The 15,592-nt window shown below is 47.5% G+C and overlaps 1 protein-coding gene across 1 annotated transcript in view; it reads right to left on the bottom strand.

The window, feature by feature from the left end:
• Positions 1-501: 501 nt before the first annotated feature.
• Positions 502-15,592, bottom strand: part of PWP1 (PWP1 homolog, endonuclein) — a 68,685-nt gene continuing 53,594 nt past the window's right edge. The window contains exons 12-15 of the mRNA XM_044281279.1: positions 8,585-8,675; positions 5,172-5,293; positions 2,217-2,322; positions 502-893 (exon numbers count right to left, since the gene is read on the bottom strand). Of these exons, the coding sequence (XP_044137214.1) occupies positions 796-893; positions 2,217-2,322; positions 5,172-5,293; positions 8,585-8,675 (417 nt within the window). The 3' untranslated portion in view covers positions 502-795. The remainder of the gene's footprint in view (positions 894-2,216; positions 2,323-5,171; positions 5,294-8,584; positions 8,676-15,592) is intronic.

Below are 15,592 nucleotides of genomic sequence, written 5' to 3'. Positions count from 1 at the left end.
TCTGACTCCCCACTGATCAGCTGTCTGAAGAGGCTTCTTCACCGCTAATGGGACAGCACTACACCTAGGTCATGTCACCGAGGTGCCGGAGTTGGACCCCCACGGATCACATACTGATGACCTATCCTGAGGATGGGTCATCAGTATAAATTATTTGAACCCCTTTAATCATCCATGTAAATGGCACTGTCATATGGATGAACCCTGTATAACAACACACTGCAGAGTTGCAGACACACAGTGTGCTGCCATATGGTGCCTCAAACCTTCCGTTCTGCTCTAGCAGCAGTGCTTCCAGGGGCGAAATCCAATCTGTTACATGCCATGCTTCTCTTTTATTTGGTATGTGCCACAAACCTTTAGTGTGTTGAATAAAATCAGAGGCACCAAGAGGTACAGTAGGGGCTCCTAAATATGGCAACAAGTGTTTAGAGAGACATCTTGCCATGTACGACCTGCCACTTAACTCATTTCTTTCATAAAGTGAAAAAGAGTCATCGCTTAAAGATAGATCTTAAAATGTTTTATTTTGCCTACATACAGTTTGGCCAGTGAAACCGCCCTGCTTTAATATTATCAATGCACAATTGGGGTCTTCTGGCATACAAGCTTAGTATGGGCACAGTCATCCAAAATAATACAGTCCTGGATATCCATGAGTAAAAAGCCATATTAACCAGTCAATATAAGTTGAAGAGTATCCACTTGGTGGTCGTCTTGCTAATCCCATTTTGGAAAATCTTCAGAAATGTTACATGGGGTTGATGTTGTCTTGACTATGGAGAAGTGGGGTTCCTAAGAATCCATGGATTCTGCAGCTACTGCACTGGTTGATGCAGGGCTGGATAAGTTGGTCACCATTAGCCGTTCTCTGCCACCAAAGGCTTCTTTAACTGGAGGGGGAGGTTAAAAAGCATATGTCAATGATTAATTATTTCACATTTTGAAGAATAGACATAGAACATAATGTTTTACTAAAGTTCCTCATTACATGTACATATTTGTCAGGTACGTGACCACCTGGGTGGGAGCCATCCATCAGACCATGACTATCTTTGTGAAGATTTCTGCAGGTCCATTTACAAAGTTAATCAGGTTGTCCTGTCACCTCTGAAGGTCCATTGTGGATGATCCATTTTTAGAAATAGCTGGGTGCCTGTGGCCTACCTTGGAATACTTGGCTGTTTGCCAAGTGTCCTGGGAGCTGAACCCATGACAATCAGTTCACTACTGCAGCAGATTCCATATTCCAGAGTAATCCTTTATCCCAGCATTAGAGCATAGTGTCAGCTCAATGATACAGCTGGCACCCACAAGTGAAGGCACTGTGCCCATTCCAACATTGCACTGTAACAGTACAGCGACTTGTTGGACTGCACAGTTCCAGCATTATAATGCTACAGTGTAGAGGGTAGAAATTAGTGAATCGACGTCAGATGAAACATCCGAAGTAGATTCGCATAAAACTTTGTTTCAATACTGTACGGAGTGAGCACTCCATACAGTGTTAGAATGTATTTGCTCCGATGAGCCGAAGTTACGACTTGGAACTGAACCCGAGTTCGGGAGATTTTTTTTTACAGTAGAAATCAATTTATGAAGTTATTGCCCAAAGTCTCACGAGACTTTGTGAAGTAATAACTTGGGCTCATCAGAGCCAATACATTCTAATACCGTACGGAGTTCTCAACCCATACAGTAATAAAACAACGTTTTTTGTGAATCGACTTCGGATGTTTTATCCGAAGTAGATTCGCTCATCCCTAGTAGAGTGTTAAAGGGTTAAAAAATAAAATAGGTACTCAGCCTCTCATGTGATTATATGGAAACGTGACTCTACAAGCTCATTAGTCCAGAGTAAAGGCTATATTACACTGGCCGATAATCGCTAATGAGTGTCTGCATGTAATACTGCCACCTATGAACGAGCAAACGCTTGTTCCTCGGGCAATTCAGATTTTTAAGCATGCTTAAAAGTCCTCGCTTGGAGGCGGCAGATCGTGCTGTCTAATAGCAATCTGCTGCCTGTAAACCAGTAGGCAGTATGGAGATGAGCGATGGCATAGCGATCACTGATCCCCATGCTGCGGAGGAAATCTCTGCATGTAATAATAGCAGTCTGCTCCTCTAGTGAGCAGGCGATCTGCCTGTCCAATAAACTCTTAAGATCCAATGCAATTGTTATTACAATCAATATCAGTGGCATATTGACTCACCAGCTGCAATAGTGCTGATGTCCCATACTCTCAGGCCATCCTTCTGGCCCCCAAATGCATACAAAAAGGGCAAGTCTGGGCAGCATGCTGTGCAGAACAGGATGCCCTAGGGAAAAAAGTGAGGTTTGTAAATGCAATAAAATGAGTGAGAAATACAAATAGTAAACGGTTAACTGACAGATTAATGAGAGATAATAGGCTGTATTTAAAGTCATTTTTAAATGCAACCTCTGCTTACTGACTACCTTCCTTGTAAGGGGAGGATCAGAAGAGTATACAACAAACATAATAGTAATGTCAAGAAACTCAACAATCCTTAAAAGGGTTGGTTGTGTAACCTTTTGCTTCCTGGCTTGCAATTAATTTTTTAACGTATATGAGGAATAAAAGAGGAACAGCACAACACAGAGTCTTAAGAATAGATGCTCCAGTTATTACACGGGGTTTGCAAATAGTTACTAAAACAGACATGTCAGGAGAGGTGACCGGTCCTCTTTAAAGGTGTTGTGCAACCTCCTCCCGAGTGGATATGTGAAGGGAAGCAGAAGCATGCTTACTTTCTTCCTATTGCTGTCTCCCCACTCCTCTCCCCAGACTGGCCAGCTCCACTGCGCTCCTAGAAGCAGTGACCACCGCCCATTACGTCACATGACCATTTGAAATAACACAACTGAAGCTAGTCACCACTGAAGCCAATGATTGGCTGCAGCAGTGTCAAAATGGAAGTTTACATTCTGGGAGCACAGTGAGAGGTTGGGGACAGAAGGATTGGGGAGCCAGAGATGCGAATAAAGTAAGTATGCTTCTGCTTCCCTTCACATATCCACTTGGAGTGGGGGAAAAGGGGGGGGGGGCAACATCTCTCCTGACAGGTCTGTTTTAGTAACTATTTGCAAACCATATGTAATAACTGGAGCATCTTTTCTTCTGATTCTGTGTTGTTCCTCTTATTCCTAATAAAAGTTTAAAAATGAATTGCCAGCAGTCTGCAATGAAGGTCCACATGGGTGTTACCAGTTGGGAGGGTCTCCCTGCACACTCTGACACTGATTGGATGTCAGACTGTTCACGGACACACCCTCAATTGGTAACACTCAGTTGGATCTTTATGGCAGACTGTTAGTTCATTCAGAAACTTCTAGTAGGGATAATAGAGGAATGGCACAATATAGGAATAGCTAAATGCAAATAAACTCCAGAATTGTCATTACGTGCCAAATGCAAGTAATTATTAAATAGACATGTCAGGTGAGGTGACAGGTCTTCTTTAAAAAGTTATAACCATCTGGACATTTATGGCTTATCAACAGGATATCTGGAAAACAGGGACGTGTCTTGTACCGCTAGGAATGGACACATGGCTGCACATGTGTGGCTCTCTCCATCGACGTCTATGGGAGTTCCAACAATAGGCAAGCAAGTAAGCTTAGGTATTTTAAGAACTACCGGGCACCGGCTGTGTGCATTCCACATCACGGACCCATTCACTTGAATGGGTCTGCAATCACGGAGATGCGGAACGGAGGCACGGATCGGAACCCCACGGAAGCACTACGGGGGGCTTCCGTGGTGTTTCTGGCCGTGCCAGTGCACTGCAGAAAAGTAGCGCATGCACTACTTTTTTGCGGTGCGCAGCACGGGCACGGAGCCCTAACGTTCGTGTGCATGTAGCCTTAAAGAGAATTCAGAACAAGTCAGTGTTGTCATGGGAGCCTAAACATAAACCTAGTGTAACTGAAGAGTTTGGGTCTGTAAATCAAGTATTGATGACACAACAAAGAGGTGTACTGAAAGGCCTGTTGTAAATTTCATCTTCTGGTAGCCTTTGCTCCATAGTGAAGTTTACATGTGATGAGCTGTCCAACTATCTATTACCGGTGAGATAATTTATACAGGAGTCATTGAGGGTGAAAATGAAGCGACCAAAAACGGCGAATCAGCCATTTGAACGCTTTTTTCCGTTTTGCTGTATGGGGAATATATTTTTATACTATGGGCGTTTTTGCACATTGCTACACCCATGATGTGAAATTTTTTTAAATTTTTAGTTCTTTTATTTTGGGAAAAGAGGGGTGATTTGAATTTTAATGTTTTTTTAGATTGCTATTCTCATAGACTCCAATGCACTAGCCCTATTACAGGCAAGGGCTCCATAGGAAATACTATGCAACAGTCTCCTGTCATTCACAAAGACAGGGGCTGCTGCACACACGCTCCGGCTCAGCCGATCGCCACACAGTTTTCAGTGCACTCAGATGCTGTGGTCAGGATTGACCACGGCATCTGAGGTGTTAGATGTCTGAGGGATTAAATGTCCACGATCGGCACTACTGCTGGTCGAGGACATAAGCTGTTAAAAGAAGCAGGTGGCCACCCGCGGCTATGGCATCCGCAGTGGGCGCCATCTTTAAACACATGCTCAATGACGTACATGTACATCATCAGGCATGAAAAGGTTAAACCAAGACCAGAAAACATTATCTCCTCTACATCGGGAGATATAGGACGATTTATCAATCTGGTGCAAAGGAAAACTGGCTTAGTTGCCTATTGCAACCAATCAGATTTCACCTCTCAATTTTCAGAGCTCTTTTAAAATAAAAAGGTGGAATCTGGTTGCTATGGACAACTAAACTAGTTTTCCTTGACACCCGTTTTGATAAATTTCCCCCATTTAGAAATAGTGTTGAGAGTGAAAGCGGCTAAAACCAGATTTCACTTTCAGCTGCTTTCACTTCCGACCCGATTGTTTTAAATCTGAGATTGCCAGCTTTCAAAAAAGACCAGCAGCTACACAGCCCAAGATATGAAGGCTTAAAGCAGCTCTCACCCCTCACCTTGCTGGGGCTAAACTGTTAGGGGGTTAATATAAACTTGCTTTGCAGGTTTAGGAATAGTGAGATATGTGGGCAGGTGATTCTGGGATGATTAAATGGTGAGTGGGGGTGTTCTTACCATTTTCATATCCCGGGAATGAACGAGACTTGGTTTGTCCAGTAAAACGTCCCAGATCTTCACATGTTTATCAGCCGAAGAGGTCACTAAGCACCCTTTCACCTGACTGCTCAACTCCAGGCCTGGGTGCACAAAAAAGAAAAAAAAAATGGAATTTGACGTCAGATGAAAATTTTATCTCGCAGTACAAGATTATATTAAACTCCCATTAAACTACAGTATACACGGCCACATGTAAGTGAACACGAACATCCCTTCCATATGAATAGCTCATTCCTAAACTGTTCATTAAAAAGGGATGTACAGGATTTTTCTCTTTAACAACTACTCTTTTGGCCCTGGGCTGCGTCTGCTATTGCACCTTAGCCCTAATCACTAGCCTGTGACAAAGCAGCAATAGCAGACACAGTCCATGGACAAAAGTGGCGCTGTTTTTAGAAGAAAAAAATAAATAAAATAAAAAACGTGAAACTGCAGCTGTACTGACTACACAGATGTCCCTAAATTAACTGGAAGTCAGGGTTAATTGACCAATTGGCTTTGTCGATTCACCCAACATGACATATCCAACGTGTCTGGCCCCATAACTGGTTCGGGGGAGGTGTTGGAAGTACTAAATCAATAGCAAATGAAACAAAGTCCCCTTTATGTGAACTGGAAAATGATATACTGATGGTAAGAATGGCTGCAGCAGAAAGCGATTTCATCTGCTATGCTAGCAAACGGTAAATCTGAAGAGTGACCTTTATGTAGTGCCAGAAATAAAAAGGAACTGTAACCGAAATTCTGCTCTCAGTGAGATCTTTACATGCCGCCACATTGTGAAGAGAGCAAACAAAACATCAATAACATACTTGTTACAACCCTGGATGGAATAAGTCGCAGAATATTAAGTCTTCTACTCACTGTGGGTAAAGTCAGAGATGACGTCAAAGGAGAAGATTCCTTAATGGCGTGTGTGGTTTTGCAGCACAGTCTCACGTTACCTCTGTTAGCGCTATTTTTGGAAGAAATAAGCCATGTTTTCAAGCCCTACACAAGCCATTAAGGGTACTTTCACACTAGTGTTATTCTTTTCCGGTATTGAAATCCGGAAAAGGGTCTCAATACCGGGAAAAAAAACGCATCCGTTTTGTCCCAATGCATTCTGAATAGAAAGCAATCCGTTCAGTATGTATCAGGGTGTCTTCCGTTCCGTCCCTTGTACGGTATTTGACCGGACAAAATACCGCAGCATACTGCAGTATTTTTTCCAGACAAAATCCCGGAACACTACCGCACTTGCCAGATCCGTCATCAATTTCCATTGAAATGTATTAATGCTGGATCCAGTACCAAGTGTTCTGGAAATTGCCGGATCCGGTTTTCTGGTCTGCGCATGCGCAGTTCTTTCTAGCTTTGAAAAAATTAAATACTGCATTCGTTATTCCAGATGATACCAGAAAGACAGATCCGGTATTTCAATGCATAAGTCTTTCCGGCAGGCAGTTCCGGCAACTGAACTGTCTGCCGGATTCTTCTAATGCTAGTGTGAAAGTACCCTTAAGCGGGCTGTAGACTTGATAGGAAGCAGCGGCTGGACTGAGGAGGACCAGAGACATTTAAGGGGTTGTCCAGGATTAGAAAACATGGCTGCTTTTGTCAAAACCAGCACCAGACGTGTCCACAGGCTGTGTTCAGATTTGCAGATCTGTACCATTCACTTCAATGGAGCCAAAATACCAGATCTAATCCATGGACAGAAAGCAGCCACATTTTTATAATCCTGGACAACCCCTTTAAGGGAGACTCCAAACTGCACACTAAAAGCTACTTAAAGGGATTTTCCATGATATTTTAAAGCTGCTTCCCTGGAATTTATATTGATAACTTCTCCTCTTGATAGGTCATCAACAGGGATGAGCGAATCAACTTCGGATGAAACATCCGAAGTCGATTTGCATAACACTTTGTTTTAATACTATACGGGGCGAGCGCTCCTTACAGTATTAAAATGTATTGGCTCTGATGAGCCAAAGTTATTACTTTGCGAAGTCTCGCACGATTTGCTCATCCCTAGTCATCAATATCAGATCAGTGGTGGTCTGACAACCGGGAACCTCAACGATCAGCTGTTAGAAGAGGGCAGCCCCGGCTTCTTCCTAGGCCATGTGACCTCACCATACATTGGCCATGTGGCTTGTTTGAAGCATAGCCCCCATCAAGTAAATTGGGCTGAGCTGCAACACCAAGCACAGCTGCTGAACAATGTACTGTGCTGGGAAAACTGGCAGGAGCCCACTGTGGCCACCATAGCTGAGTGCAGCAGCACCCTGAAATAGCTTATTGGCAGGGGTGCCGGGACTCGGACCCCCACCAATATGATCGGTCATCATTATCAATTCCTGGATAACCGCTTCAACTGATGGCATATTCTCTGGATAGGTCATCAGTATCTGATTGGTGGGGGTCCGACACCCAGGAACGCCACCATTCAGCTATTTGAGAAGGCAGCAGCACTAACAGTAGCGCAGCAGCCTTCTCTCTGCTAACCAAACAAAGCGGCTGTGCTTTGTTATTGCAGCTTAGCCCCATTTACTTCAATAGGATTAAGCTGCGCCTAGGCCACGTGACCGATGAATGTGATGTCACATGGCCTAGGCAAAGCTGCAAGAAGGCCGCTGCGCTACTGCATCCTCAAACAGCTGATCAGTTGTGGTCCTGGGAGTTGAACCACCAACGATCAGATACTGATGAGCTATCCGGAGGATAGGTCGTTTGTTAAAATGTCTCAGAAAACCCCATATGTAGGACTTGTCTGCTTTGGACAATCATCCTTGTTAGAAGGTTCACTCAAATGGCTGCAAGCTTTAAATACCAATATGATGCCACAGATTTGTACAAAGGAAAGGTTGCGATTAGTGATAAGCAAAACAAGCATTGGATGTTACATCCAAAGTCGCTTTGTTCAAAACTTCGGATTAATACTGTACGAAAATCTTGAAACCGAACTTGGCTTTGGTTCCTACTGGTACCTCGGACCCGAAGCAGAGTTTGATTCCAAGTTTTAATTTGGTTTTCCACTTTTAAAAAAATCAACTACCGAAGTTATTCAAAGAAGTCACACGCGACTTAGTGAATAACTCACTTCGTCTCATCGGAGCACATACATTTTAATACTGTATGGAGACGAATCTCCGTACAGTATTTATCCGAAGTTTTGAACAAAGCTACTTCAGATTTAGCATCCGCTTTGCTCAACTCTAGTTACGATGCTACCAAAGATGTGTATAATATCCACTGTTTTGGGATCTAACAACAAATATGGTCAGAGTGCTCTAGAGTCCTTCAAAAGACCTTGGCCTGTCCACCCACCTTCATCACGTCACAGGAATGACTGAGGAGCTATTTCAAGCACAAAGGGAGATACGTACCAGACACCTCACCGTCGTGAGCCTTTAATGTGAAGAGAGGCTTGTCCGACCGGGCATCTAAGCAGTACACAAACCCGTCCTCCGTGCTGGCCTAGAGCAGATAAAAGAGGAAGTGATCTATCTGTGCGCCAATTATTGATCTTTACATTAGAACAAGACAACTTCTAATCTTTCTACAAAGCCAATTGAACCGAGAAGATAAAAAATGGAGCCTGATGTTATCGAACCTCTCATTCACACTCCTATGATGGCGCTTTTTAGAAATCAATGTTTGCTTATAATTCTTGATGTACAGCGCCATAGAATTAATGGCACTTTCAAATAAATATTGCTCAAGAGGGCATATTGGCGGCTAATAAAAGGGACAAACACATCCATTGACAATACAGTGTTTGCCGTTACTCTGAATCACAGAAATAGTCAATGACTACCGAGTATGCTGAAAACTTTTATGAAAGAATGTTACATAGCAATATGAGGCAGAAAAGCACATACATCCATCCAGATCAGCCTGTTAGGCCTCATGAACACCACAATATCCATTTTGCGTTCCATGGTCTGTATTTTGCAGCATGTTCTATCACTTTGCGGACCTGGCATATGGAGGACATCTGTGTTTAGGCCATTTATTTTATTTATATTCTTTTGTGGACCCATAGAAAAGAATAGGTTCGCAAAAAATGTGGATCAGACACAAATACTAAATACGGCAGTTGTGTGCATGAGGCATTAGGCCCAATTCAGACGACTGTATTTTTGCCCTGAATTAGCATTATTTGTGGATCGGGTGTGAACCAATTAGTTTCAATGGGGCTACAAAAAACGTGTGTCCGCATCAGTAAAATAAAAGAACTTGTGTTATTGCTTGTCTGTTTTGTGGAAAAGAATATGCATTGTTACAATGGGCGAAACAAATGCAGGCAACATGTACGTCACACTGATGTCATCCGTATTTCTTGTGGATCTGCATTTTGCAGACAGCAAAATACATACAGTCGCGTGTATGCACCCACATCCTGAAACTGCTGATCCAGAGGAAGGCCAAAAAAATAAAAATTACACAAAAGCCACTACCTTTAGGGAAAAAAATCCCCGGACTACCAACCTTTCATTAGAATTGAGTAACTACACGTAATAGATAATAGTAATAGATAATAGATGGTTGAAACGACCTAGTTTAGCTGACCATGGTTTTGAAAATTTTACCCAAACTGTGACTAGTCAAGTTAAAATATTTTGGCTATGGTTGGCTGAAACAGTGTCCTGCTTCATCAGCCAAACTCGGCAAATCATTGGCCATTGTGCACAAGTGCATTGCACGTGTTTTTTTTTTTAAAAGAAGTGTTTGACTGGCCAGTATAGTGTGGCATATTGCTGGTGGGATCTTTATATTATGCATGCACCCTATGGTTGTATAAGCCTTGGCAGCAGCTGACTGACACTATAAGGGTACTTTCACACTTGCGGTAGAGGAATCCGGCAGGCAGTTCAGTCGCCGGAACTGCCTGCTGGATCCAACAAAATGTATGCCAAATGATTGCATTTTAAGTCTGATCATTCCTATGTAAAAAAATAAATACATAAAAATATTACGGATCCGGCATTCAGACAAGTGTTCGGTTTTTTTGATCGGAGATAAAACCGTAGCATGCTGCGGTATTATCTCCTTCCTGAACAGTCAAAATGACTGAACTGAAGACATCCTGATGCATCCTGAACGGATTTCTCTCCATTCAGAAAGCATTAGGATAAAACTGATCAGTTATTTTCTGGTATAGAGCCCCGAGGACGGAACTCCGTGCCGGAAAAGGAGATTTTTGTGAAACTCACCTGTAAAATCTTTTTCTCGTCTTTTCCATTGGGGGACACAGACCATGGGTATAGCTTAGAGGTATTAGTAGGAGGGACACTATGCAAATGAAAGAGCTCCTCCTCCTCGGGCTATACCCCCAGACTCCACCAGGAGGAACTCAGGCGTTGCACAAGCAGTAGGAGAAGGAGCAAGAAAAAATCATGGAAACCATCGGACCAAGCCATAAGGTCCAACCAGAAACAGAAAAAACTGAACTAAAGACCCCTCCTGCAACAGGAATAATGGGTGGGAGCTGTGTCCCCCAATGGAAAAGACGAGAAAAAGATTTTACAGGTGAGTTTCACAAAAATCTCCTTTTCTCGTGCTTTTTTCCATTGGGGGACACAGACCATGGGACGTCCAAAAGCAGTCCATGGGGTGGGAAAAAATATCAGCACCGCCAGGAGGAACGCCCCAACGGTCAAACAGGAACCACAGCCTGCAAAACCCTGCGGCCAAAGCCGCATCAGCCGAAGCCAGTGAATGCAACTGACAAAAATTTGCAAAGGTATGCAAGGACGACCAGGTGGCCGCCGTACACAGCTGAGACGCAGAGGCACGACTGCGTCTTGCCCAGGAAGCCCCCTCCGCCCCAATGGAGTGAGCGGCAATTCTAGCCGGGGGAACTCCACCACAAGCGTGACAAGCCGCGGAAATAGCCAAGCAGATCCAGAGCGCCAAGAACGGCGGACGGAAGCAGTAGCCGCGAGACACACCTTCAGGACCCGTACAACATCCAGGGAATGCAGAGTGCGTTCCTCGGGGTTAGCCGGAGAAGGACAAAAGGAAGGCAGGACAAGATCCTCATCAAGGCGGAAGGGAGAGACCACCCTGGGCAAAAAGAAGGGGACTGGACGGAGCACAACTTAATCCTGGAGGAAAACCATTAAGGCTCCTGACAGGAAAGAGCGGCCAGCTTCGACACCAGTCTGACCTAAAAGCTCGTGATGGGACGTGAACTCACCGCCACTGCATAATAGCCCAGAACTTTAATCACTACGCTATGTAGCTGTATCAGAAGCTATGGTCACAAGGAAGTCCAGATGAGAACAGTCAGAGAGACCCTCCTCAAAGGCTCGAAGGGAGCCGACTGCAGAGCGCGCAGAACCAAATTGAGATCCCAAGGAGACAAAGGGGGAACATACGGGGAACCGAATGCGCCACCCCCGAAGAAAGGTCACCACCGGACCCTTAAGAGCAAGGGACCTCTGACGGCCCGCGCCGAAACCTGACCTTACAGGGAACTAAGCGACAGTCCCTGCACAAGCCCAGACTGAAGAAAAGACAGTACCATCAAGATGGAAAACCGAAGGGGAGGGAACCCCGAACCCTCAAAAAAGGATAGGAAGGCCATCCAGGTACGATAGTAAATCCGGGAGGAAGAAGACTTCCCCGGACTGATCATGGTCCTAACCACTGAATCCGAGAACCCCATCTTTATCAGGATGGCGGTTTCAACAGTCACGCCGGTAAACGAAGAGACCGCAAATTCCGGTGGAAGAACGGGCCCTGAGACAGTAAGTCCTGTCCGTCGGGAAGAGGCCATGGGGCGTCCGCCAGCAACCGAACCACGCGCGGCGAGGCCACTCTGGGGTGATGAGAACGGTCGGAGTCCCTTCCGCCTCGAACTGGCGTAGACCCTTTGGTAGGAGAGGAAAACAGAGGAGGCTGAAGTCCTGCCACGGAGACACCTGCGCATCCATCCGTACGCCTCCGGATCTCGGGCGCGAGCCAGGACCACTGGGATCTTGTTGTTGAACCCGGACGCCATTAAGTCCACATCCGGACGGTCCCATCTGTGGCAGATTTCTTCGAACCCTTCTGGATGCAGAGACCACTCGCTTGGATCCACCGTGTTGTGGCTTAGAAAGTCCGCTGTCCAGTTGTCCATTCCTGGAATGCAAACTGCTGACAACACCGGAACGTGAGTCTCCGCCCACGTCAGAATTCACTTCACCTCCTGCATCACCATCCGGCTGCGGGTCCCGTCCTGATGGTCGATATAGGCCACGGCCGCGGCATTGCCCGTTTGAACCCGCACTGGGAGGCCCGCAAGGAGAGAGGTCCAATAGGAGAGAGAGAGCGGAAAAAATCGCCCTCAATTCCAGAAAGTTGATTGGAAGGCGAGACTCTGCCGCCGGCCAAATTCCTTGAACCGTGCGAGACTGGAAAACGCCCCCCCAACCCAGGATGCTGGCATCGGTGGCGGCGATCGCCCAGGAGAATGCGAGAAAGGAACTCCCCGACCTCAGGTTCTTTGGGAACAGCCACCAAGGGAGAACTGCCCGAACCCGCTGAAAGGTAAAGGATCTCCTGTTGCGCCAGGCGAGTGTGAAACTGGGCATATGGAAAGGCCTCGAAAGAGGCTACATAAGACCCAGGACCTGCAAGTATTCCCGAATGGAGAGGCACGGGGAGCGCAGCAGATGCGACACTGCCCCCTGGACCTGGGAGGACTTGAAGGCTGGTAGAATACTTTGGCAGCCGAGGTGTCCAAAATCACCCTCCGGAAGGAGAGCCTCTGGGACGGGAAGAGGCAGGAGTTTGGGAAAGTTACCAGGCAGCCGAACCGTTCCAGGGACTGAACAGTGATCCGGACGCTGTCCGTGGTCTGCGGTAGAGAGGGGGGCCTCTATCCGGATATCGTCCCGACAGGGCAGCAAAGGAATGCCCCTGGTACGAAGAAGCGCCATGAGCGGTCCAGGACCGTGGCAAGGACCCGCGGGGTGGTCGCCAACCCGAAGGAAGGGCGACAAACTGACAGTGTCGACCCATAATGGCGAAGCGCAGGAATCGATGGTGGGATTCCGCAATCGGGACATGTGATAGGCCTAGGAGCAGCAGGGCGGGCTGACTGGGCCCTCTAGTGCCGGGAAGGCTGGTGCAAAGGAAGGCCTCTTTGCGGGCGACCTGAGACCCCCGGCGGAGGAAGCAGGCGACGGCCTACCAGATGAGAAACGGCAAAAGGCATGCAGAGACGAACTCGTCCAGCTGATCCCCACAAGGCCTGGAAACCCCAAAGGGGAGATTAGCAAGGGAACGCTTGGTGTGTCAGCGTCCCACACCTTCAATCAGATCTCTTCGCGCTGAGTGACAGAGATGGCCAACCTGCGGGCAAAGAGGGAAACAATGTCCCTAGAAGCTTCGCAAAGAATGTTAGAAGCCTGAGACATCTGGAGAACCAACTCCAGTGTGTTAGTAGCCGCATCTCGTACCGCCAGTTCCTGGTGGTGGTGTTGTAACCACACCGAGAGAGCACTGGCTACCCCTGCTGAGTGAAAGGTAGGTCACAGGGACGCGCTGCCAGCGAAAAAAGGACCTGGAAGAGAGTCTATGCGTCTGTCTACAGCATCCTGGAAAGAGGAACTGACTAAGACAGGAAGGGCCACATAATTGGCTAATCCGGCCACCGGAGGATCCACCTTAGGGGGAGGAGACACCTCTCCTCGCCGTCAGCAGGGAAAGGAAAGTATATTCATGCGCTGGGTGGTCGAGAACCTTATTAAGACCACCCCAGGCCCTGGACATGACCGCGGAAAAATCCCTCATGGACCGGGAACATGGTAGTCTCCGACTGCCTGGACGGAAAAAGGGGGAACTCCTGACCAGTGGAAGGAGGAGAATCCCCTTGGAGAATAAAGGTGTCTCGGACAGTCACCACTAAGTCAGCCACCCTGGTGGAGAGCTTAGGCGAGGGGTCCCGCTCCATGACCTAATCAGAGCCGGAAATTCTCCTTCAGACTTGCGCCCCCTAAGGGAGGGGAGAGTCGCCCGAACGCGCCTCTAGACGAGGGGGGGGTGGGGGAGAGCCAGAGCCATCCGAGGAGGGATGCTGCTGCTCACGCTCCCTGTTAGTATTCGGGCGTCTTCTGTGGAAAACCACTTAGAGAGGTGGTTGGCGTCACAGGATTTGAAAATGCCCTATAGTCCAAAAAGGACGTGGCTCGTCCGAGCCGGATAATTCTCCTTCGGAGTACTCTCCCTAGGGAGGGGGAAGAGCAGTCCGCAAGCGCCACCGGCGAGGTGAGGGGGGTGGAGAGACAGAGACATCCGAGGTGGGATGCTGCCGCTCACGCTGCCTCTTCGTAGTCAGTCACCCACTGTGGGGACCACTGAGAGAGATGGAGTCGTTAGCGCCACAGGATTAAAGGACATGGTTGCCTTGGTGACTAAGACCAATTTAGCGGCCGCGCTGGACATGGCAGATGCCCAAGCGGGGACCGCAGGCCCCCAGGGACGTGGAGGAGGGGTGGAGGAGGGGGGTAAGGCAGGGATGCAGGTAATACTTATCTGCTCCTGCAGAACTTCTCCCTCGACTCCAGGACCAGCAGGGATGCACCTCTTCAGGCGTCTGACTCCTTGTCCAGGAGTGCAGTGTTCTGGTGGAGGGTGGCAGCAGGAGACCCAGTAGCTGGTGGGATACCGGAGCTGCAGGTCGAGCCCGGATCCACTTGTCTTCTTTGGGGGGCAATGGAGGCAGCCAGGCAGCGTCCAAGGACGGCAGCGGGCATTCCACGGGGGACCAGGAAGGCGCCATGCCGACCTGTGTCCCCATCTAGAATAATATAAACAATTTTTGAAGGCTGAAAGGGGCTTTGAACTCAGAAAGCCTGGACATGGGGCAACAGCAGCAGTACCACTGAGCTACCAGCTTGCCTGGCACAAAATGGAGTAGAGTGATGAGGAGCTGCACGGCCATGAGCAAACAGAGTCTCCGGTGTAAGGAGAGTCAGAGCGGCATGCCGAGGCTCCGCCTCCCCTAACGCGTCATTATGGCGCGAAAAAAAGCGCGCGAAAATAAGCGCGCGCACGAAAAATAAGCGCGCGCGCGAAAATATGGCGCGCGAAAATTTGCGCGAGCGCGAAAATATGCGCGAAAATAAGCGCACCACGTGGAGGAGCGGCCTGCCGGCGGGCGCTGAGGGAGCGCAGCAGCCAAGGCCCGACGAGAGAAGCGCTGAAGCCCACAGTTTAAGGGGAAGAGATGCCAGTACTCCAGTGCCAAAATGAAGAAAGTGCCCCATCAGGATCCTTCTTCAAGCTCACCCAGGCAGCCACAGACAAATAGACACAGAGGGAGGGGGAGGGATTGTGCAACACTTATCTGCTCAGCATGCTCCCTCGATGTCCAGACCAGCAGGGATGCGCCTCTTCAG

The sequence above is a fragment of the Bufo gargarizans genome, chromosome 2 (genome assembly GCF_014858855.1).
Source record: "Bufo gargarizans isolate SCDJY-AF-19 chromosome 2, ASM1485885v1, whole genome shotgun sequence".
NCBI classification, from domain to species: domain Eukaryota; kingdom Metazoa; phylum Chordata; class Amphibia; order Anura; family Bufonidae; genus Bufo; species Bufo gargarizans.
The sequence above is the reverse complement of the archived record's forward strand: the minus strand, read 5'-3'. Positions and strand labels throughout refer to the sequence as shown.